At 35.8% G+C, this 22,029-nt stretch overlaps 3 protein-coding genes across 4 annotated transcripts; 2 read left to right on the top strand and 1 right to left on the bottom strand.

Moving 5' to 3' along the window:
• Positions 1-461: 461 nt before the first annotated feature.
• On the bottom strand, positions 462-8,662 carry LOC136409938 (prestin-like). Its single transcript, XM_066391798.1, has 13 exons — positions 8,374-8,662; positions 5,394-5,549; positions 5,179-5,289; positions 4,126-4,307; positions 3,873-4,037; positions 3,684-3,788; positions 3,075-3,208; positions 2,821-2,983; positions 2,522-2,698; positions 2,194-2,466; positions 1,057-1,212; positions 799-997; positions 462-697 (listed from the first exon to the last, which is right to left on the bottom strand). Exons 1-13 carry the CDS (start codon positions 8,489-8,491, stop codon positions 546-548), a joined length of 2,091 nt encoding a protein of 696 aa, XP_066247895.1. The 5' UTR covers positions 8,492-8,662; the 3' UTR covers positions 462-545.
• A 2,539-nt stretch (positions 8,663-11,201) lies between these two features.
• APC7 (anaphase-promoting complex subunit 7) lies at positions 11,202-18,068 on the top strand. 2 transcript variants are annotated; one of them, XM_066391616.1, is made up of 9 exons: positions 11,202-11,345; positions 12,470-12,558; positions 12,620-13,081; positions 13,143-13,376; positions 14,416-14,569; positions 14,652-14,832; positions 15,352-15,469; positions 15,722-16,037; positions 17,590-18,068. In XM_066391616.1, exons 2-9 carry the CDS (start codon positions 12,484-12,486, stop codon positions 17,757-17,759), a joined length of 1,710 nt encoding a protein of 569 aa, XP_066247713.1. In that variant the 5' UTR covers positions 11,202-11,345; positions 12,470-12,483; the 3' UTR covers positions 17,760-18,068. The 2 variants fall into 2 exon arrangements, with proteins under 2 accessions (XP_066247713.1, XP_066247714.1); XM_066391617.1 differs by lacking the exon at positions 11,202-11,345 and having other exon boundaries at positions 12,377-12,558.
• A 1,311-nt stretch (positions 18,069-19,379) lies between these two features.
• On the top strand, positions 19,380-20,994 carry LOC136410014 (27 kDa glycoprotein-like). The gene is made up of 5 exons (XM_066391911.1): positions 19,380-19,676; positions 19,733-19,848; positions 19,909-20,185; positions 20,310-20,466; positions 20,744-20,994. Exons 1-5 carry the CDS (start codon positions 19,640-19,642, stop codon positions 20,871-20,873), a joined length of 717 nt encoding a protein of 238 aa, XP_066248008.1. The 5' UTR covers positions 19,380-19,639; the 3' UTR covers positions 20,874-20,994.
• Positions 20,995-22,029: the final 1,035 nt, after the last annotated feature.

Here is a 22,029-nt window from a genome sequence, read left to right as displayed (position 1 = left end):
AATGTGTAAATGGTCACTTTTTTTTTTTTAATAGAGAACTTTAGTGATTAAGTTTTGTTCTTCCTATAATATATATTCAGGATGTGGGACAAGGGTCGGGTTAGAGCTAATTCTAGTTTTTCGAATCAGCTTTTCACAGTCCCTACTAAACGAATCAGCAAGCTTTTTATGTATTTTTTTATCGGAAAATCAAAAGTGGAAGGAGAGAACCCAGGTAATATGGTGCTACTTTTTCGGCTAATTGGGCCTTGCACGTTGGGGGATGCTTTGAGCGATATCACTCCATGAACGAATATAAAATGACTCAGATGTAAACATACCACAGCTAAACACGTTTTCGTTAGATTTCGTCAAATACGTACGTTGTAATCAAATAAAGCTTTAGTTTTTAGAACTCAAACAGTCAACATGTATTTACACAGTTTCTGCTGGGTTAGAAGTTTAAAGTTTATTTGCCACACCCGGTATTATTTAAGGGTTTATTAACCAATATTTACAATATTTACAATGCAATCCTCATCGTATAGCCAAGACATCTTATTTGCCTAAATTCGAATAGAAGACATAACAGAAATTGTTGAAGATTCAAATATGTGTTTGGCAAAGTGGACCGCATCATGCAACGTTGGGAAGGCCGTAAAACTGGACTTCGCTCCAGTGTCTGGATAAACTTTCATCAGTATTTCGTAAATCGGCTCTAAAATATTTGTGTTATAAAGCTTCGATGATTGGTATTAACACGCAACGATGTGGACTCTAAAATATGCCTGATGAAATTTATATATAAGAGGTCTTTACCTTTGCTTCCCGCTATGTAAACTGCAATTCCTAATTTTCTAAAGTTATCCGTGATTGATTTGACCATGCCGACTCCCGAGGGGTCTATGTGGCTCACCGAAGAAAAATCTAAAATCAAACATTTAAGCTCCGTGTTAATTTTATTTTGTATTCTCGCCAGTTTCCTGGTCCAAATTTTAGATTTTTGATTCTGGTCAATCTGAAAATATCGAAAATGAAGAAACTCACATTGTCAAAGATGGAGACAAATCGTCTCACCTTCTCAAAATATTTGCTGATTTTCCCTCTGCGAACAACCTCTTTTTGTGGATTAATCCCTATCAAACGGATAAGATCAGCTTTGAACATAAATCTTGTGGCGAAATTTATTCCCCCAGAATAATGGAAAATTTTTATTCCTTCAATTTCTTTTGCCTGCAATGACCGTCATCAGCTTTACTCGGTCTTAATCGTATGGAATATACAGGTATCACCACTTCAACAGTGGAAACAGGAATTGTGCAAGTGGAAGGAAGGCATAAGGTTTAATATGCCTCCGACAAAGTCCAACGAAATTGGTTGAGACACTAGCGGCTGAAGTTGGCGGAGTTAACCCGGGCGACGTCTCCACTTCGATGTTTAGATTAGTATCACTTTTGCTGCCTTTTAAACCCATTATTAATCCATCACTAGAACTTGAGTAAAAATTCAGAAACGGTGAGAGATCTGGCGAAGCACTGGACTGATTCCGTCCACTTCGACCGCTGGTCTCTTAACCCGCTTCATTGGTCTTTGTCGGAAGGATACTAAACCTTCTCCAGTCCTTCTCCTACTTGCACAATAGTTATGTTTCCGCTTGAACTGGTGATACCTGTATACAGGGTGTAATATGTCATTACGCAGACATTTCAGGAGGAGATAGTACTTTGAAAAATCGTTTTAAAAATGCTAATAGACCCATGGCCAAAAACTCCCTAAAATATCTCCATTATGATAGGTTACACCCTGTATAACAAGTACCATGAAAAATTATCGATTGATTTTAAGGTGATTTGCGCGAATGCCACTTTAAGATGATAAAAGCCCAAGGAATAATATACTTTCTTGTTATTCAAAGTGCAGGAATTTTCAATACACAAGTCATATTTAGGGAACAATTTCATAAAATAATTTCTACATATTTTTGTCATTTTTGCAGAATTTTCCAGTCGTACATATTGGCAAAAATTTAATTTATGTAAAAATTGTTGCCAGAAATTTGGTGGCGATAAAAATATATCATGGATGAAAAAGGCATTTTTTTCGCGATAAAATTTCTGCGACTGTTTATCACTGCGATTTCAATTTTTTTTTAATGAAAATGTACCTGATTTTTAATGTAGGAAAAGCGATGAATAAAATTCTCAAAATTATTACCGTTCTATATCTCTTGATGTCCAAATAAAAATCAGTGTCAGCAACTTCACCAAGAAGACACGTGTATGGTCTGAGATTGAGTATAAAAATTGACGTCAATGATAGGGCTATACCACAAATTAACCCAATATCAATACCAATCAACGCAACTGTTAAAAAAGTTCCCATCCATACTAAAGCATCGATTTTACTAAGTTTCCAGAAGGTCCAAAAATCGAGCACTTGCCAGAGCATTCCTTTCAGGGCCACTATTATTACACTAGCTAAAACTGCCTGAAAGTTATCTACCTTGATTAAATTTAATTGTTGACTTAATTGGTAAATTTACCGTTGGTAATGGTTCGAAAAATGGGCCAATCCATAGCAAAATAACGAGCAGAATTAAACATGAGACCAAAGATGCGATCTGTGATACTCCACCGACGACTTGCTGAATAAGGGATCTGGATAAAGAGGCACACAGGGGCATGCACGAGAAGAAAGATCCCACGGTATTACTGATCCCCTATAAATCGGTTATGGAAAGGATTTTCAAGTTCCAGGGTTCAATGTCTTGAGGAAAATCATCAACTCAAAAGGTATGAAGTCGCTGCGGGCAAGGCATTAGAAGTATTTATTTATTCTTACCATCGCGAGTAGTTCCTGGTTAGCGTCTATTTCATATTCGAGTTTTTGCGCAAATATTAAAGCCATTGATAAATTTATGGTATATGTGACCATAGCTATAGTGAGGCCGTCTACGATAAGGCTTGGAAGAAGCCCGAAAACTGGTAGAGCAGGTAAAGGTAGCCTAACGACGAAAAACACTTAATTCCAGCAAAAACCAGAAATTCTGGACGTAGATGTCGTATTTTTCAAAAAAATGTTATTCACAACATTACCCTGCTGGTATGTCTCCCACCACCTTAACGCCATAGGTACTCTCAAGGTTGCAGTATTTCGAAACCAGGGTTCCAATGACGACTGCTATCAACTCGATTGGTACTGGAATTGGAGACACTTTTGAGACTAATGGCTGAAAATGGAGAGAAGATCAGAGTTTAACTGAGCTTGGTACGCAAATAAATTTCTCTAGAGAAATTAAATTGAAAATTTCTCAGACCCTAAAGGATTCTTGAGACTGATATATGGCGACATAATCAGTGGCGTAGCATGGGTTATTTACCTTAATTTACTGAGCTAAAATTAACTTAAATTGTTTAAATCTAATTTGTCCTAGACTGTGGTAGTAACGTACTTACTACGAGGAAAGCCGCCTGGGTGTTTTAGTTTACCTACCACACATCCCAATGATTGTAGACTAACAAATCTTGAGTTTTCAGCCTTAAGGGTTCATAGTCCGACCGCCTGAGACCGAAAACTGAAGATACGCTACTCTTTGGCCCAGCTGGACGGTCAAGCCTTCTTTTCTTAAGCACCTCTTTCCATCACAATTACTAACTAGGTAATTCATCCAACTGAATTGAATCGAGCCTAATTTCGGGCCTTACCTTAAAAACCTCATTGTTAATAACCGACACGCTAGTGGTTATGAACGATATTATCAATGCAGCTATGTTGGCCTTGCTGATTTCGCCAAATATAGCCCAAATTGTCTGAAAATAATGCCAAAAAATCATTTTTAAATTAAAGCTCGTTTTGGAGCCTCTAGCTGCGAACATTTAAAAATCGACACCTACATTCACGTTAGTAAAATTCCCCTTAAATTTGGGAATATGCAGCCCGAAGAGATCTTTCATTTGCGATACCAAGACATGCACTGCCGCTCCTGTGGTAAATCCGCTAACCAGAGTATCAGACAGAAGAGCGCTAACAGCTCCAAGTCTGAGTACGTACATGCCCAACTAAAATCAAAAACATGATTTTTATTCTATTATATCCATCAACGATTTTGATATTATTTTGCAGATGAGTGTGGATAGATACACTTGCCTGGAATAGGGCTACTATGAACGTCACGGATGTGGCTACTTCAATTGGACTGTATCCAGCAGGAGCATCTGTGATAGACGCCTCTGTAGTCATATTATGGCTGCTATCTACTGAAAAATATGAAGGATCGCTGTATTCTAGTACAGCTTTCCCAGTCATGAGACATGCCACTGAAAAGGTTCCTGAAAACAAGGTATTTTATTGATTTTCTGGAAAATCACAAATTTATGCCAATTCGCATAACACAAGATAGGGCAGAGCACCTTGCTCAATTGAATTTGGCGTCCGGAAGCGATGGTCGCTCCGAGGAGGGTGAAGGTAGGCACTTTCGAGAAAACAGGGAGTGAAGTTGTAGCCCCGCTTCGTTTACCTAGCATCATCCCTGTTGAGGCATACTTTTCTAACGATCGCTCAATCATCGCCAAGCAACGTATATTCCGTACCCATTTCAATATTGCTCCTCGTGGACGTGTTTCTGACTGGCAGTCGATCGTTTTATGGGTACACAACGTCAGAGAAACTGGTGATCTAAAGAAAACCTGGGCTCCCACGAACAGTAAAGTCACCCCAACATATTACCATGGTAAGGCTTTTTGTTCTGCGAGTTTTTTTTTGCCAACACGAGATGGATGTAGGAGATATGGATCAGTGCCACCAATGACAGTTTTGCGGCAATAATTCCTAGGACGCCTCATCTCCTCGAGGGGCAATCTGCGCTGACCAGCACGGTCGCCTGATTTAGCCCCTTGCGAGTATTTTTTGTGGAGCTATCTAAAATCACTTATTTACAACGATCGTCCTGAGACAACAACATTCGTCAAGCTGTTGCTAATATACCCGTCAATATGCTGGAAAGAACGGAACTTCCGAGTTTGCAGTGTATTGAGACTAATAGATGCCAACTGTATAAATATAAAATTTAAATGTTGTGCTTGATGCTGTGCAAAGAATTAAATATATTCCTACATTGCTTTTTTTAATTGAATTTCTAAATAAGCAAGTTGCTCTGCCCTACCCTGTAGTATGTAGATAATTTTGAAACAACATGCCTACCCATTGAATTATGGCGAGATGTCCCAAACATAAAGTATGCTAAAACTGGAAAGAACGCCATATAAATGCCAACGACAGGAGGAACGTTTCCCAACATGGCATATGCCATTCCTAAAAGCAGAGAAACCCATTGATCTCTGATTGGTAATAAGAGACTTCAAGCATATTAGTAAGGCATCTGTTGGAACAACATAATTCATTAATTTTCAATATACCTTGGGGAATGTGCATAATTGCCACGGTGATTCCCGCAACAACATCCTTCAAGAGACTTCTCTTCCAGCTGTACTTTACCAACCAGTCAAAAGGTGGGAAAATACTAACACAAAGTCTCGTAAGCCGGAATTCCTGAAGATATTTTTTAAGGGCATCTGAAAAAAAAATTTTGACTAAATGTGAAGACAGGTACATCCTTCGTTGAATAAATAAAGAAAAATGAAGAATGAAGTAAGAATAAAAATCACCGAGGTAGCCGGGAGACGCATCCATCGACGCAGCGATTTCATGGATGAAGACATGGAGGATGCAATTGAAGGATGTTTGTGGAATAGTAACAGAGATTGTAAATGATTAAATAAAGTGGCAGAGTGCGTTTTTCAAGGCGTGGAAAACGACATGAAATCATTCTTGGGAACATAGACTTGTCCCTACCGACTCATCATGATGCAAATGGCCCGGTGATGAATCTCTCACCGGCAAATTCAGGAAATTAAGTAAGTAAATTAAGTAATAATGCACCTCCATCAAGTGCAAAATGAAACTCAGTTAACGAAGTGAAAGTCGATGCGCCAAGAGAACTTTACGCATTTTACAAAGTTCTTAAGAACTGAAGCTGAGCCCTAACAGGCTTAGGGGTACTACGGCTAAGGGGCATTTATCGTGTAGTTTATAACCAGTCTCTTTAAAGCGTAACAGTTAGACCGACTTAACGTAACTTGGATACTCTAAGTTGGAGAACTCTGGAAATCCTAGCTTTTGCAAAGAAAAGGGTGGAAGTTTTATTATACAGGGCAGCCCTTATTTGAGGGAAATGTGGTCCTAAAACCTAATCACGCCGGGCATATTACCTAAAAAATTGCCGATTTTCATGGGCGTAACATAAGGGCACATTATTGCCCTATGACGATGCAGATGGCTACATCACCATTGCCATTGCATAAACTAAAAATTTGTTAAGTAAAGATTTGAAACCTATATTAAAATACATCTAAACACTGGTGATGTTCTCTTAATAAAATCGGTGAAAATATCATAAATTTTAATACATTTATCCCTTGCAACAGACTTATTTACTCTCAGATGTTTGCTTTCGCCGTCAGACCTGCTTTGAAATCCGTGCCCACCTAAACCAACTGCTCCAGGATGTACATTATTTTGCTTTTGGCAAATATTTGTTAAAGTATAATATCATTGTTTGAGGGTTTCCAGGCATGGCGAGAGTACGGACGCGGATGTTATGATCCTTGAATTCTTTCTTTGAACTTGAAATCACCATGAAATGCTTCATCTGGCCTAATTTCAGCGAGATAAGTGCTGGCTCGAAATGAAAAGAAGACTAAATTTTCACGGGGGATGGTTTAGCTCTATGTTTTTCGAATGCCAAATTTTAGACCTAAAACAGAAGTGATCGTAGGGCTCATAAGTGTGAATATGCATTTGTCGGAATAATTTTGGACACATTCTCCATAGTTAATAAATGTTAATTTATTAACAAAATATAGAAAAATAAACTAACGAATCTACCGCACCTCTGCCTTTCAGTGTCTCGACTGCCCATTTTCTCCCCTTCCCTTTCCTTTTTGGTTCTGGGGAAGTACCCCCGCCCAAAGGGGGATTCCCGACACTCGGACATCTAGTAGCGGCGGTAGTAGTAACCTTGTTTGCAGGGTTTCATCCCGAGATGGCTCCATCAGTTCGCTTGTCATTGTTTTATTACTAATAGCATAATATTAAAACTTATGAACTACAAAATCTCCGATGAAATACATATGTATATGAAAATAATGAATATGAGACCATTTGATATTTTTTCATATACAGTCTAGACCCAGAACGTATATTGATTAGCGCATTGCTTTCTGAAAAAAAGGGTTAAGGGTTAACAGTGTTAAATTGTGATCAGATATTTTCTAATCGCTTCAATTAATTGATGAATCAATAAACAACACCAAATTGAATGTTGTGAAACGAAATAATACACAGATTTTTGCTCTTAATATATTGAAGTTTACACTTTTCCAGACAACCAGTAACATCTCATGCTTGAAAATACTTTAAGCCAATAGAGCCGGGGCGACTACGTTTGCAAATTTTGAAAAAGGTCACGTGTCCCATTTTCGGCGAACGTCTCCCTGTTGTCCACCGTGAATCACCCTGTATGCAAAGTGCAACATGTCGTCATAGAGATATTTCAGGGGGCGATAGTGCTCTGCAAAATAATAAAAAAAACGCTAAGATGCCCGTGGTCAAAACCACATCGTTTTTGATATACAGCGTGGGAATGTTTCACACTTTTTCTCATATTCTGCGTTTTTTTCACGTAGGCCTGGAGATAAATTTTTGAAATTTAAAACGTCAAAAATCAAAACAAAATCATTAAAATGGCTGACACTCAGCCACGGTATCCTAGATTACAAACCAAAATATGTAGACTGGACTTTTTCAATTTGTATTGATAGATATTTTTGAAAGTTCTGCGAAAACGGTGGAAAATACTGCAAGAGATCGAGAAGCTAAAGAATTGAAGAGTAAATTTGAATTTGGTATCAGAATTCATACAGGGCGTTCCAAAAAAAAGAGATACAAAGCATAACATGGTACATGACTCAAAAAACATTAAATTCTGTAGATGGCTACCTCCGATTCTGACATTTTACGGTAGAGGGTCTTAAAGAAAGTAGGTGTACGAAATTTCAAAAATTTAACTCAAGACATACGTGGAAAAACCGTAAAATAAATATTAAAAAAATGTGAAACTTTAGCGCTCTGTACATCGAAAATGGTGCGTTTTAGATCATGGCTCTATTAGCATTTTTTAATCGTTTTCTAGAGTACAATCGCCCTCTGAAATATCTCCGTGATACATACTACGCCCTGTATATGAGCATATTGGTCCTGCGCAGACACCCTTCACCCCCTCACAGTTTCAGGGGCATGACTAATCACGCATCACCATGTATGACACAAATCACTTACTTCGTTTGACAGCTTTATGGTAAGCAAAATCATTTCTTATTTGCTTGTGTTCGTAATACGGTCGTTCAATCCTAATCCGGCCGACTTCTTCCTCAATTTCGACAGGGGGATTCTCCATTACTTCCTAGGAACCTCTTCTGATCACTGAAACGGTTCAACGCGGTACCACTTAACTAGATTGAGCTTGTAATCGGATGATAATGTTGTGTCGGGACTCGGTAACGAATGAGTGAACAATGACGCCTTGATTTTAATTATGCGATATTTTCAGGTACGCATTCGACTGAGAAAAATGGTTATTTACTAAAATATTAGTTGCGGTTGATGTAATAAGATATAATATTTACTGAATTAAATGGCACAAGCCTAAGAATAAAAAATGAATTATCTGCTCAAAAAAAGGGTAATCCCATTAGTCCGCTTTTGATTGCATAACGCAGCAAATTATTTGGATCCTTGAAGAAAAATTATCAATAATAGCTGATTGATTTGTTTGATTATTGTCGCGTGCATTTTCCCTATTTATTGAGATTGGCAAACCTAAACCCCCCGATGAATCTCCACAGGTTCGGTGCCTGCAGGGAATTCTCCGACAAAATAGTTTTGCTTCAAACTCACAAATGGTTCCCTACATGGTTCACGACCAAGGAACCTTATTTGAACCAAGTGAAAGTCTAGTTTTTCAAGTTTTTTTAGCTTTTGCTCAGGAAATTAAAACCACGGGATTTTTTCCCGATTGTATGGCTAATTCTCGACTTTTCGGACCACTAACAAGAACCAACTACCCAGATTTTTCCCGTATATTTGGGGCATTTTTGAAGTTTTGGAAATTGCTTAATTTTTTCCGGGAGTTATTTGCGACTTTTCACTCCATAGACTTAAGCCCCAGAATTTTAATTACTCTACTGGTTGAACGGGGCAAGTTTGCGTTTTGCTTGCTGTCTCACCCCAGACACAAGGGGGGCACAGTTGGTTGGCAGTGCCGAGGTGAACTGTATCTCTTTTGTGTATATCTTATTTTTGTTCGAAGGACCACAGCTTATTTGGCGCTGAACCAATGCAGAGCAAACACACTTGATAACAAAACACTTATTTTTATTTAACTAAATGTCCAACACTACTGCACAAGTGACAAAAGTCATAACAAAGTGTAAAGTTAGGGTAAACTAGAGAACCACAAGCGACCATCGGTTATCAAGAACTTTTGACGATCGGGAGTTTTTTGGAACAGGGCAAATGTTATGTTTTAACTGAGAGCAGTATTGAGACCCTACTAAGGCTGTAGGAGTGTATGAAGAGAGTTGGAGAGGTGTTGAAGAGGCGTTGTGTGTTGTGTGAGAGACTATATGAGACTATCTGAGACTGACTCAAAAACTTAATTTTCCCACCGAATATGAACCTCATCTTATCCATATATATTTTTACCACCTCATAGTCATACCAATTAGTGTGAATTGTTAGTGCAGGGGAATAAGGATTGCTTATCAATACGGTGCTAAGAAGGTGTGAGAAAAATAATGGGTGAGAAGAGTTATGAGCGTGGGAAGAGTGTGGAATGTGTATGCATTTGGATAATGTAAACACTGCCCTTAAGGGTGATTAAGAAGGGTTTACGTTGGCAAAGAAAGGAATTTATTATTAGGTGAAGATGTTGGGTATTTTCCCAACATTGGTTATAATTTTCAGTTCAAACATTGCAACCGCAAATGCTCCAGCTACACAGGATATAAGTTGTTAATGCTCTTTCTGCCATTATCCCCACGTGGAAATAATATTAAAAAATAGAAGTTTTCATTTTTTTTCCCGAAAATCGTGCAATGGAGAAATCTAAGCAAAATCATAATGTATTGTATCCTCCTTGTAGAAAGAACATGGAGAAATCTCCAGAACTTCGATTAGCCTCGTAAATGAGTCCTACAAGGAGCAAATCTAAGGGCATGAGCATTAGAAAATCTGTTTCAATGGCCTTAGCGTTATAAAACTTCAAATTTGGTAAAGTTTACACGGATCCTAATTTCAAGACTCGCACACTCAGGGCGGTAGAAGATTTGTTTTCTGAACGTGCTATTGAGAAACTTCAAACTTCAACTTCAAACAAACTTCAACCTACAAAAAGCAGTTGTTTTTCGTTGTTTATGTTTATTTAGTAAAAATTCGTTAACTCAGCAGTAAACAGTGTTATGATTTAAACGTTATATCAAAATCTAAATGTGTTAAAAATATATTGAGATTGTACGAATGAGAAAATTAATAAAGTAATAAAATACTCTATGACCTTATAAAACTCTAACACAGATCCTTGAAGTCGATTTACTATGATTTAGCCCAACTTGCCTTAGCTCAGTAGTAGACAATTTTCAAAAAATAGGGTTTTCAAGTAAAGTTTCTCAAAGTTTTTCTTTATTATTATTTTTTCTGCAATGATATTAATTTAGCACTCTATTATTTTTTTTAGACGCTTTGTCAGCCTGCTTAAAAAAGTAACTTTTTTGTCACATAGTGTGAAATTTAGTACTAATAAAAATTTGGTTCCTCAACAAATTCTGTGCAAAACAGGTATACCCTCTAAAATGCTGAATTAAGCTCGCTTTTTGAAATATTTTTCGCATTAAAGTAAAAACGTTTATTTCATAATCAATCTGGTTTTTGATAATTAAGGCCCAGATTTGTGAAATACAATTTTATGACATTAAACAAAGTTTAGTGCCAGAAGATAAAAATAATCACACTTCTTTAAAAACCCTCAAATACAAAATTTGCTTAATTAGTGACATTAAAGAAAAAATAATGAAACAAAACTTTTAAAAAGGTTTAGCATTGAAGCCCTGCGTTTTAAAAACTTTAAAATTTTATTTAGTGCTAGAGTTTTGTATAGATCATTTAGAGACACCCCATATAATAAAAGTGTGAGTTTAATTATTTTAGAAATAAATATCAAACAGCAAACACTTCTTAATTTAAGAAGAGGAGATGTAAGTAAAGTTTATTATTTTTTATTTCTTAAATAGTTATTAGAAATTTGCATAATTAGTAGGCCTAGTGTTCTGCAAATCAAGCAACTGTTATGATGTGTTATAATTACATTTACATACCTCAATATACAGCCAAATTCTTTTCATCTCTGAATATACAATTCTTTTATTCCTACCTTTAGTATGTTGAAATGTCAAATTTTAAAATAAAAATAAAGTAAGATTATCCAATCTTATTCAGGGTATCCTAAATAAAGTGGACTCCATGGAGATTATGGAAATGATAAAAGGTATAAGGTAATTCAAATTAAAGAAAAAATGCGCATTTTTGTTCTATTCAGAAAACGTTTTAAAATTAAAAATATGTATAAGGGTTGTCAAAATATGAGCAAAAAGCTGAAAATGTGAGTTTTGGAAATCATAAATTACAAGTATACCATTTGAGTACAACACCCACTGACTGATGATATGGTATGGTAAATTTTGTAAAATTTACTCAAGTGGTTTACTCATAATTTATAATTTTTGAAAATCACAGTTTTCACTTTTTTGCTCATATATTGAAATATTTTAAATTTTAGAACATTTTTTAAACAAGTACGAAAATGCAAATCTTTATTCTACATAATTTGAATCATCTAATCATTTACTGTTTTTATAATCTCCATGGATTTCACTTTATTTGGGACATACCATATAGGTAAACTACTCTGTATAGAGTCATGAGTCAAGCATATGGACATTAAGCTAAATTATAAAAAATATAATATAATAATAAATAATAAAAAGATCTGGGTATGACATGTGAGGCCTGAATCTAATCTGGCATACATGTTAGAATAATTGAAGAGGGCCCAAAATAGATTCCTATGAGGCATCTCTATTTATCACTGCGGGATCAGTGTAAGGATAATTGAACATAAAGATCTTCTCACTATTTTTGGTAACTTGGAAATAGAAACTTCCATTCAGTCATTGCTTGCTCAAGTTTGTGTTGAATCGATTTTACATTCAGTTTCTACCTTCGAAATGGAAACAAATTTGCTTAACTTTTTACTGTTGTAACTGAGGTCCCAGCTTTTGAACCTAAAGAAGATTTGCATTTACTGGTTATTTTTCCTTAGGATATAATGCGAATATGGCAGCCACGTCCATCATAAACCAATTAAAATTGTTGCATGATCAGGAACTCTACACCGACATCATCAAAGTGGTAAGTTTTACGCATAAATTGAAAAATTTTTATTTAAAATGGGCAATTTTTTTGTTGTCAGTGTGACTTGGTTTTGACTGTAATTGATCAAAAATCAAACTATTTAACACTAGTGGGGAAGTTCCAAGTTACATTATATTATGCCAATGCATTGTACCATACTCATCAGATTCTGCAGGCGGAAAATCTGTACCGTCAAGGTCTGCATATACGAAAAACTATAATTAATAGATCCAAGAATAGCAATACTAAGCTGGCAGTGGAACCTAGCAATTTAACAAGCGATATTGAAATCAAGTATAAAATTTACTCTTGCTGCATGGCACTGAAACAGAGAAAGGCTGCGGGCGAAATTTTGCAGACCATTCCAGCTAGACAGAGAACGCCAAAAATAAATATGGCTTTGGGGAATATTTACAAATCGGGCATGGAAAGATCTGCCATAACCTGTTTCAAGGAAGTCCTGCGGGAGTGTCCGTTAGCCATAGAGGCCATGGAGAATTTACTTAAACTGGGAATCAATGTGAGTTCTGGTTTTAAGTATGTAATTATCCAAAAGTTTCATGAAGAATGCATGATTTCAGGGAATTGAAGTAAATTCTTTGGCAGTAACAGTTACCTCGGAAATCAATTGGTTAAGAATGTGGATTAAAGCTCAATCTTATTTACACACCAAAGACTATCAACATGCTCTTGAAACTTATAGAGGTTTGGATACACATGGGTTGTTGAAAGATAACACGTATTTAGCTGTTAGTATGGCCTATTGTCACCACTACATGTGTGAGGACAAAAAAGCCATAACACAATTACAACGGGTGAGTATGTTTTTACATGAAACAAGAAGAAAGGAGTGCATCAAATTGGTCCGAAGACAAATTAAAAATTCGCTCTATCGGTTTGGACCATTTTAAACAAGTCGTATTCCATACTTCTACGACTACAATAATGCGAATTTGTAAAAAGTGAAAGAGATTTATGGCCTTAGGCTTGAAAATTTGACACAGCTGTCACTAAAATGGCCGTCAATCTGTTGATGTGTTTGTTTGGCCTCGTTGCTATGGATGTCGGTAGAAAGCCGTAGAAAATAAACTTATTTCCTTATCGCTACGTGCGCAACCCGTAGCAGACAAAAGGAATAGTACGAAATTCGATGGTCTTTCGATAATGTTTTTGAGCCAATGAAACTGCAATTTTTTGTATTTTTCAATTACTCGCTTTTTTAACCTTTCCTTAGCTTATACACATGCAGGGTGACAATTTGAAAACGAATAGCATTTAATATTTCTCTAACTGTTAACAATATGAAAATTTGGCAGAACACGTGAAATTAAATATCAACTTTTGAGGTATTTATTGGTGTATTACATTAAACCCCCTGAGCCCCACGATGCCTACGGTTAAAATTTTAAAAAGCAACCCTCAGTTTTTATGTCTTTTTTGATATGGAATTCTAGCTAGGTACCATTCTTTTTCTTGCAAAATGTATGTAATTTATTTCATAATTCGATGAAATGGTTAAAACCGATTTCATATTTCGTATGGTTTTATGTAGCTGAGCCACTTGAAATAAAGGATTAATTTTTGTTTTGTATATTTAGTTAGAGGTAAAGCATAAGTAAGGTGCCACATATAAAAAATATCAACATTTGTGAACTTAGCATTGTGCTTTTCCTGCCTATGTCCCACACCATAGCGACTATTGTTTATTTAGATTTCTTAGCAACTAACGAAGGGTTAATACCTTTATGTGAAAATCCAAATTGAATCACCCTTAACAAAAAGATGTGTTAGTAATTTATTGTTTTGTTAAGCAATGATTATTAACTACCATGGCTCTAAAATTTTCCCTTTTAGGCGATAAGACTAGATCCCAACCTTACGTTTGGCCGTGACTTGCTTTCAACTCTTCTAGTACATTCTGATAATAAAGAGTATCAATGCGATTTGGAAAATTTGACGTCAAAGTTAGAGCCATCGCTTTGGTCCCCTGAACATTGGGTCGCCCTAGGTAGTTATTATATTTATTGCCGTTTCTTCTGTTGTTTGATTCACGAAGTTTGGTACCATTATCAGTTTTTGTCCTTGGACAGGGAACCTCATGTTGTTCCACAAGAAATACGACAAAGCCACGTATTTTGGACAACAGGCGTGCGTAATGGATAGTAGAAACGTCGAGGCATTGTTTTTAAAGGCCAACGCTTTGTTTCAAGTTAAAAAGTATCAAGAAGCAGCTGTTCATTGTACTGAAGCTTTGCGCATTTGCCCCTTTAGGTACGAAATTTTGTCAAACTTTTGCTGGTCCCTCTATGACGTATGTAACGTAAGTTTTTAGTCAAAAATGAACTTCTGATTTTAAATAATATTAATTTATTTACTTTGAAGGGTTGTCTTCCTTGGGTGTGAGATTCATGTTGCATTTATTCAACCAATTCTGAGTACCGACATAATGACCAAAATAGACTGCTCGTTCGAAAACGGCACATAAACCAGTATTTGTCTTCAAATTTGCCTTTCGATTTAAATCAAATCTTATATTAGTTGAACAATTCTAAATCGCCCAATACCTTTAATTTTGGCTTGAGGCAAGGTGGAAACTTAAAACTAAAACAGAAACATGACACAAATCACAGAAATAAATGTTGAACTCGTTCAGAGGATAAAGTGAAAGGATAGAAGAAAAAAATTGAATATTTTGCATGTTGGTTCTTGTCTCATGAGACATTGACTTCTCAAAACTAATGTTACATACGTTATTAAGGAACCGATCGATAAAAGTAGTTTCATTTTCAGGTATGATCTCCACAAACGATTAGTTGAGTGTTATTTACATTCCAATAGGCTGAGGGAAGCTGAATCTGTGGCTTTAGCTGCATGCAAAGAATTGAATAACAGCCCTCAAGCATATTGTGTAAGTGCAAATAAATGTGTAGATAGTATTTGTGTGTTTAATTGAAATTATTTTTGCGTTTTTCTTACTTAAAAAAATCTTTTTTAAGTCCAGAAATTTAACTTAAATTGTTCCTCCGTCAAATTTTGCTCTTTTGTCACATCCTCATAGGGAATCGCAGAGTTGCGCACTATATACTGAACGCTTAACGCCTTCATAAAACCAGCCAAACATTCCGATAATATAAATTTCCTAACTTTATATCTTTTTTAGCTTCATGCTTCATGCTTGCTTAAGGATCCCGTAGCATCCATACGAAACGTTCGACGTATTTTGGAGAAGGCTTGTGCCCAAGACAAGAACGGAAATACCAATGCGGTGTACATGCTTACTGAATTACTGATCAGGGAACAACAGTATGAGCAAGCTGTTAAGATGTTAACTAAAGTACTAGAAACACAGACTCCGACCTCGAGGTTACATCAGTTGCTCGGAGAGTGTTATGCGAATCTTCAGAAAGACGAAGATGCCTTCAATCACTATACAGTGGCTCTTCGTTTAGATCCGCAGAATCAAAGGGCCACAGAAGGTAAAAGCAGTTATACAAGGTGTTCCCAAAACTCTAGGATATATTCTAAATACAAAACTCCAAAAAAACGTAGCTCCATAAACGCTTTTTTATCCAGACACGATGTTAAAGTGTGGTATTTTTTATTAACAGTTGAACCTGCGAAAAAACCTTTTGCCGGCATATGTTAAAGGAATTCAGAACATAGGCGTAACAAAATTGTATTTTTTGAATTAATATAACAAATAAGTTTAGTAGGTACGTATTACTTTTTTTAATTAAAATTTCAATGTTTTATCATTCTCATCATCAGTGGAGTCGCTATCTATGCTTGGTTGAATAATTGAGGCAATAGAAGGTGGCACATTATATTCGTTTTCGTTATCCAACCATATTTAATCACGTCGTGAATGTCGAACCATGTTTCATCTAAATAAACTATACATCTTCCTAACTGTCAGTATTCTTTAATTTTACGTAAATATTTTCCCCGCAAACCAACTATTCGTTGTGACTCCATTACCACCATTCTTTTATGAATTTTTTTATGTTTAAAATCGCAGTCCATCATAATGGCTCGCAATATTGCTAAACAATTATAATTATAATGTGAGTAGTCTTTCAGCTTTTCTCAAATCCTTTCTAATGTTGGTACCATAATTACTTTATAAAAATTATAGATAATTCTTCGAATAATGTTTCTGTAGTCATAGTTGATCTATTTAAATTTTCGAGAAGTCCCATCCTTTACAAAGCTATGGTCCATAACATTTTTTTCATTAATAACCCGATAAATCATCGACTATAATTATTTAGTCATTACGCTTAATCATGTTACAATATTTTTAACTGAATTATGCTTGTTTTTTTTAACAATTATAAATATTCAAAATAAGACGTTGACACTGCATATGTAAGTCTGTATTTTTAACATCACTATTAGCCTCTGCAGAGTTCACATTTACCTTATTTCCTATATGGTTTTCAAAAGGCCTTCAAAAAGCCATATCTACATAACTGATATATTCAGGTCTTTTATTTGCAAAAAATTATTTAAAATAAATACATACCTACCAAGTCAATGCGCTCGTAATAATACAATTACTCTTATGAAAAGTATATATATAAAACTATAAATGACTTAATTTAATTATGTAACATCACAAATGAGCACAAAAAATTTAATTTTAAACACCCTTCGTCGGTGCCACTGGTTTCAGTTTGTTTACACCTGTGTGTACTGGTTATCGTGCGGAGTGCCGGCGCATGTCACATATTCATCGTTTGGCTTACTCAGGCCGAGAGAATATTCGTTTTGATCCGCTGGTTTAGGCATCAGATATGTTACAGGGCCCCGTCACCAGATAGTGAAGGAAGCTGATTAATTTTCCATCGTGATATTTTTTATCATTCCTTCTAAAGGCGAAGTTTTCAACTGATATTAAAAATCCTATATGTATGGAAATGGGTTTAATATTTTTTCTGCAGCTCCTAAAGTTTGTCAGATTTGCCTAATAAAAATGTTCCTAATTATTTTTCCTCAAAATTACTTATCTGAGGTTTTTATTTTCAGGCCTAAATAATATTGGAACAAGCGTCTCCGTAAGCAAGAAGGACGTGTTTTACTCGTGCGCGGATGAGAGTTGCAGTTCCAGACGTACTAATTCGGATCATGAAGCCGATGCCGAAAGTGATACCGACCTGTGGCCCGGATCTGTTGATATGGTAAATTTTGATACATAGAGGGAAGAATATATTAAGAGTGAGCACAAATTACATATTTACATAATTACATACGGATCACAATTTTGTGATCAGTGAAATATACTTCCTGATCGAAATACCCACGAACAGGGTTTTGTAATTCACGGTATGCTAATAAATTAATATTTATTATTACTCTTTTTGTATGATGTTGTTAAAACTCGATTCCTTCAATATTTTCCTCAGTTTCTAAGATATTACTGTTATATTTTTCATAATACGAGGTGTTTCAGAATTGCCTACGACAAGATTTTATCCCCTATAAACAGGGTACTGAAATTTACCCTCCCCACAAACAGCATCTATGACACCCAGTTATTGTTTATTGCCTGAAAAACGGCATAAGCTAAATCTTTTTTCGTTTCCATTTTTAATTGGCGAAGTCGAAAGTAATTGATCTTTTAAAGCTACAGGCAATGCCTCACCCTACATACATAGTTTTAAGCGCAGAATTGCTAAAAATAGTTTCTAGTGTAAAACCGAAACCAAGTTCAAATGAAACACTCAGTATAGATTTTGACATATATTTATATGGATCTTTCCATCCACGACCCTCAGGACGTCGATGACCTGCACCTGCCGCACAAGCCATGTTAACATATAATTTGCACTATTATTAGCTAGTAATAGAATCAATTTGTATATTCACTTGATAGAGTTAAGATATATAATTTTAATTCTCAATTTTTGTACTTTTGGTTGAATTAAAATAAAATATTTTTGTTAAATACCGAATTTTGGGTTAGTAATCTAAGATATACAGGGTATAACATATCATCATAAAGGAGGCGATATTCCTATGAAAAAAAAAATCTTCAATATACAACGACAGGGGTATCCTAACCTTATAAGAGGAGTCTATGTATATTTTAGCATCTATTGTTGTGCAGTTTTCCTTGAAGAATTTTCTGCGACGCGCAGAACTATTTCACCATTTATAGAACACCTATTATTAGGAACATGGCGAAAAAAAACGGCACTTCGATATGAACAGTGATAATACTGAGTAGAGCTACATTATTCTTTTATTCGATAGTATTATATCGAATTCAGAAGATAAATAGGTAATCATTAATGTTATGAAACAACTAATGTATTTCCAAGAAAACAGTAATTAAATATCTATATTTTGCAAATTGCTACCGACATAATACAGATATATGTAAGTATTTGTACAGAGCAATCCGTTTATAGAAGTTATTTTTGTACCAAGGGCGTAAAAGGTGAGTTTTACACCTTTGATGAACTGCTGGTGTAAAAATCGCAAAACGACCCGCTAAATTTATTTATAATTATTTTGTTTTGGTAACATTTTTAGATATTACCAGCAAATACAGTTAATATAAAATAGAGTAATTTCATTACTTTACTCGTCCTCATCGTATAAATTAACATTTTTGCTATCCAATAATTGTAGATATTATGCTTTTCATCTTTCTATATCAAACTTTCTAATGTTCTTCAATGTGTCTTCAAATAATTCCAGACTGCTGAACTACCACTGTTAAACGATAATTGATGTTAAATTGTTGTTTTCCGGATGCCTATGTAATTTATGATTAACAGCAGAATGACGACCATTGAAGCCTCATAAACACTCATAACACGATTGCTCGATCTTTTTGTTGGACTCTGAAACATTACTAATATGTTTTAATATTTCGGCTTTAAAGTAAAAGATGATTGGCATTTGTGGTGGCGTCCAATATGTATTATCGTGATTACTTGACCTAATGACCCGACATAACTATAATAACAGTGGAATTAACACTCACCGGCATTATCGGTCTGACCTTTCAACGTTGAAATCAAGCCAACGACATTATTATTCTTTGCAGTGAGATATAGCAATAGCGAAGATGAAGCTGTACGTGTTTTTGTTATTAGCATCAGCAGGTAAGTAAAAATGTTATCAAAACAGCCAGATCCCTTGCCTTGCACCCGCAATTTAGGCTTTTGCCTGGCTGAAATCGAACTACCCAATCATCCTACAAACTTAGATGAAATTCCTGCACTTAAAGAAAAATGCCTCAAAAGTGGAAAGCCAGACACCTATGATCGACTCAAGGTTCTTGCAATTAATATTACTTCCAATATCTAATTTGTGAGCTTCTCCCTTTCATTGCAGCTGGCAATAAATGAAACCAGATCGTGCCTTGACGACAAAATTGATCCAACCAAGGTAAAAGAAGAGTTGGAGGTTGCCAAGAAAACTGGTTCTATGGATGAGGTTTTCGGAAAATATTGCAAGAAACGAGAAGAATATAAGGAATGTGTATTCAAAACTGTAAATGTTTCCAAGGAATGTTTGGAAGAAAATGAGATCAACGCATTGAACAAAGCGATAAGTGTTGTTGAAGAAGTCGTTGCTTTTGCTTGTTTTAGAGATGGTGATCGACTAGCCAGTATGTACACATTTTAATGTAGCAACATAAATTTAAATTCACGCAAATCTTAAGGATTTGTTGTGAAAGATGTAATTCCACTAGTCGTTGCCCCTGAATTTTTTCCAATTGCATCTTTTTTTAGTGTTTGTTGCTGAAGGTGGTACTGAATGTGTCTCCTCTCGTTCCGAACAAATAAAAAACTGCATTACTAATACTTTTAAAATAAATTCCAATAATTTAAGTCTTTCAAGCTTTCCTACTGCATTGCCTACATTACGAATGGACAAAGAAAAATGCAAGTAAGTAATAATAAGACTAATAAGATTCCTCAATAAGCCAGTTAATCCTAGAAAGTCTCTAAGTCGTTATGTCAGGGTTGATGAATCATGGGTAGTCATAAAAAAAATCGCTATGTGCAGTAAATCGTAAACTGATGATTTAAACTATTTACTATTTACTATGGAACATTTGACTGACAACAGATGAATTTGTCCAAGACATTCTTCTGATATTTTAACGCATACTTTAGGTTTTTTAATGATCTTTACTGATCAATCTTTACATGGTTTATTTTAGTAAAATTGGAAACCTCCAAGAATGTGTGGTGAATGATCTAGAGGCCAATTGTAAGGACACAACTCCAGCAAATATAATAGACGCTTTATTCAAGTTTATCAAGAAGTCTACTTGCAAGAACGTAGAATAGCCTGTCAAATGAAATATGAAGCGGTAGATGTAGTTATGGAACTATTACTTGTCGACATAAAGAAATGAAAATGTTATAAGCAATACCTTGTTTATTTTTTTAAATAAAGCATTGTTCTGAGTATTGGTTTATTTATTTAAGTTTCCATTTGAAATAAGAAAATTTGCTGTGTTTGGCTAAGTAAGTAGGTAAGAAGGTACCTTTTTTTCATGAAGAAAATTTTCAGAAAGGCACCCGACCTTGTGTTCTGGCGGTCGGGTAGTGTGGGACTCCCCTAGGCGTCTACCCTCTAAAAATTTCGGGATACCTAACAAACCTTCGATGACTCGGAATTGTCCCTAGGGGTATTAATTTTAGTATCAAAGAGGTGTTAAAATTCTGCTGTTTATAACGATTTTCATCTCTATCTGAATCTTACGTCGTCCTAATGTCCTTGAATAATTCCTTCCTTTGACCATTGCAGAAATGGCATTGCTGCAATGGTCCCACTTCGTTTTGCTTTCCAACATTGCGTTGATGAGGGGTGTTCTTGCAATCTAGGCCCATTTCACCTATACGGTGAGTGCAGCTTCTGAAGCTTCCGTGTCCGCTGAACCCCTGAGTTAGGTAGTAATTCAGACGCCTACATTTACATGAAGTCCATAAGTTTAGGTCAGGGATAAGCCTTTTTGTTCACTGACCCTTGTTCTTACCCCCACCATTCTGCCTTTTCTGGGTCGTTGTTCTCTGGAAAACTTACAATTTGTTGACGATCTTCTGACAAATGTCCTTTCTCTGCTGTGTGTGGTAGGTGTTGGAGCCAATTCGGACGCCCAGAATCCCACTCGATTTCTTCAATATGATGTGGACATTGCTCACTAGGAAGGAAAGGTTTTTCCTATCCCTCTTCTCGCTTAGGATGACCGCCTCGATTTTTTCGAGGGGTATACTACATATTTAGTGAGTGGTCAGTCAGTCACTTCTCGCATCTGCGAATGTCCTCATTCACTTCTTTCATCATCCTTGTACGCTCATCTCTTAAATGACTAAAATTATGCCATTCTCGTATTTGACGGACATAACTTTTGGACATTTTCCAGCATACAAAATCGAGTCGTCCAGAATATTCCATAACAGTAGTCCCAGAACAGAATCGTGTGATATTCCCCTTACTATG

Source organism: Euwallacea similis, chromosome 7 (genome assembly GCF_039881205.1).
Source record: "Euwallacea similis isolate ESF13 chromosome 7, ESF131.1, whole genome shotgun sequence".
Lineage (NCBI taxonomy): Eukaryota > Metazoa > Arthropoda > Insecta > Coleoptera > Curculionidae > Euwallacea > Euwallacea similis.
Note: the sequence above shows the minus strand (reverse complement) of the source record. Positions and strands in the feature narration are given on the sequence as shown.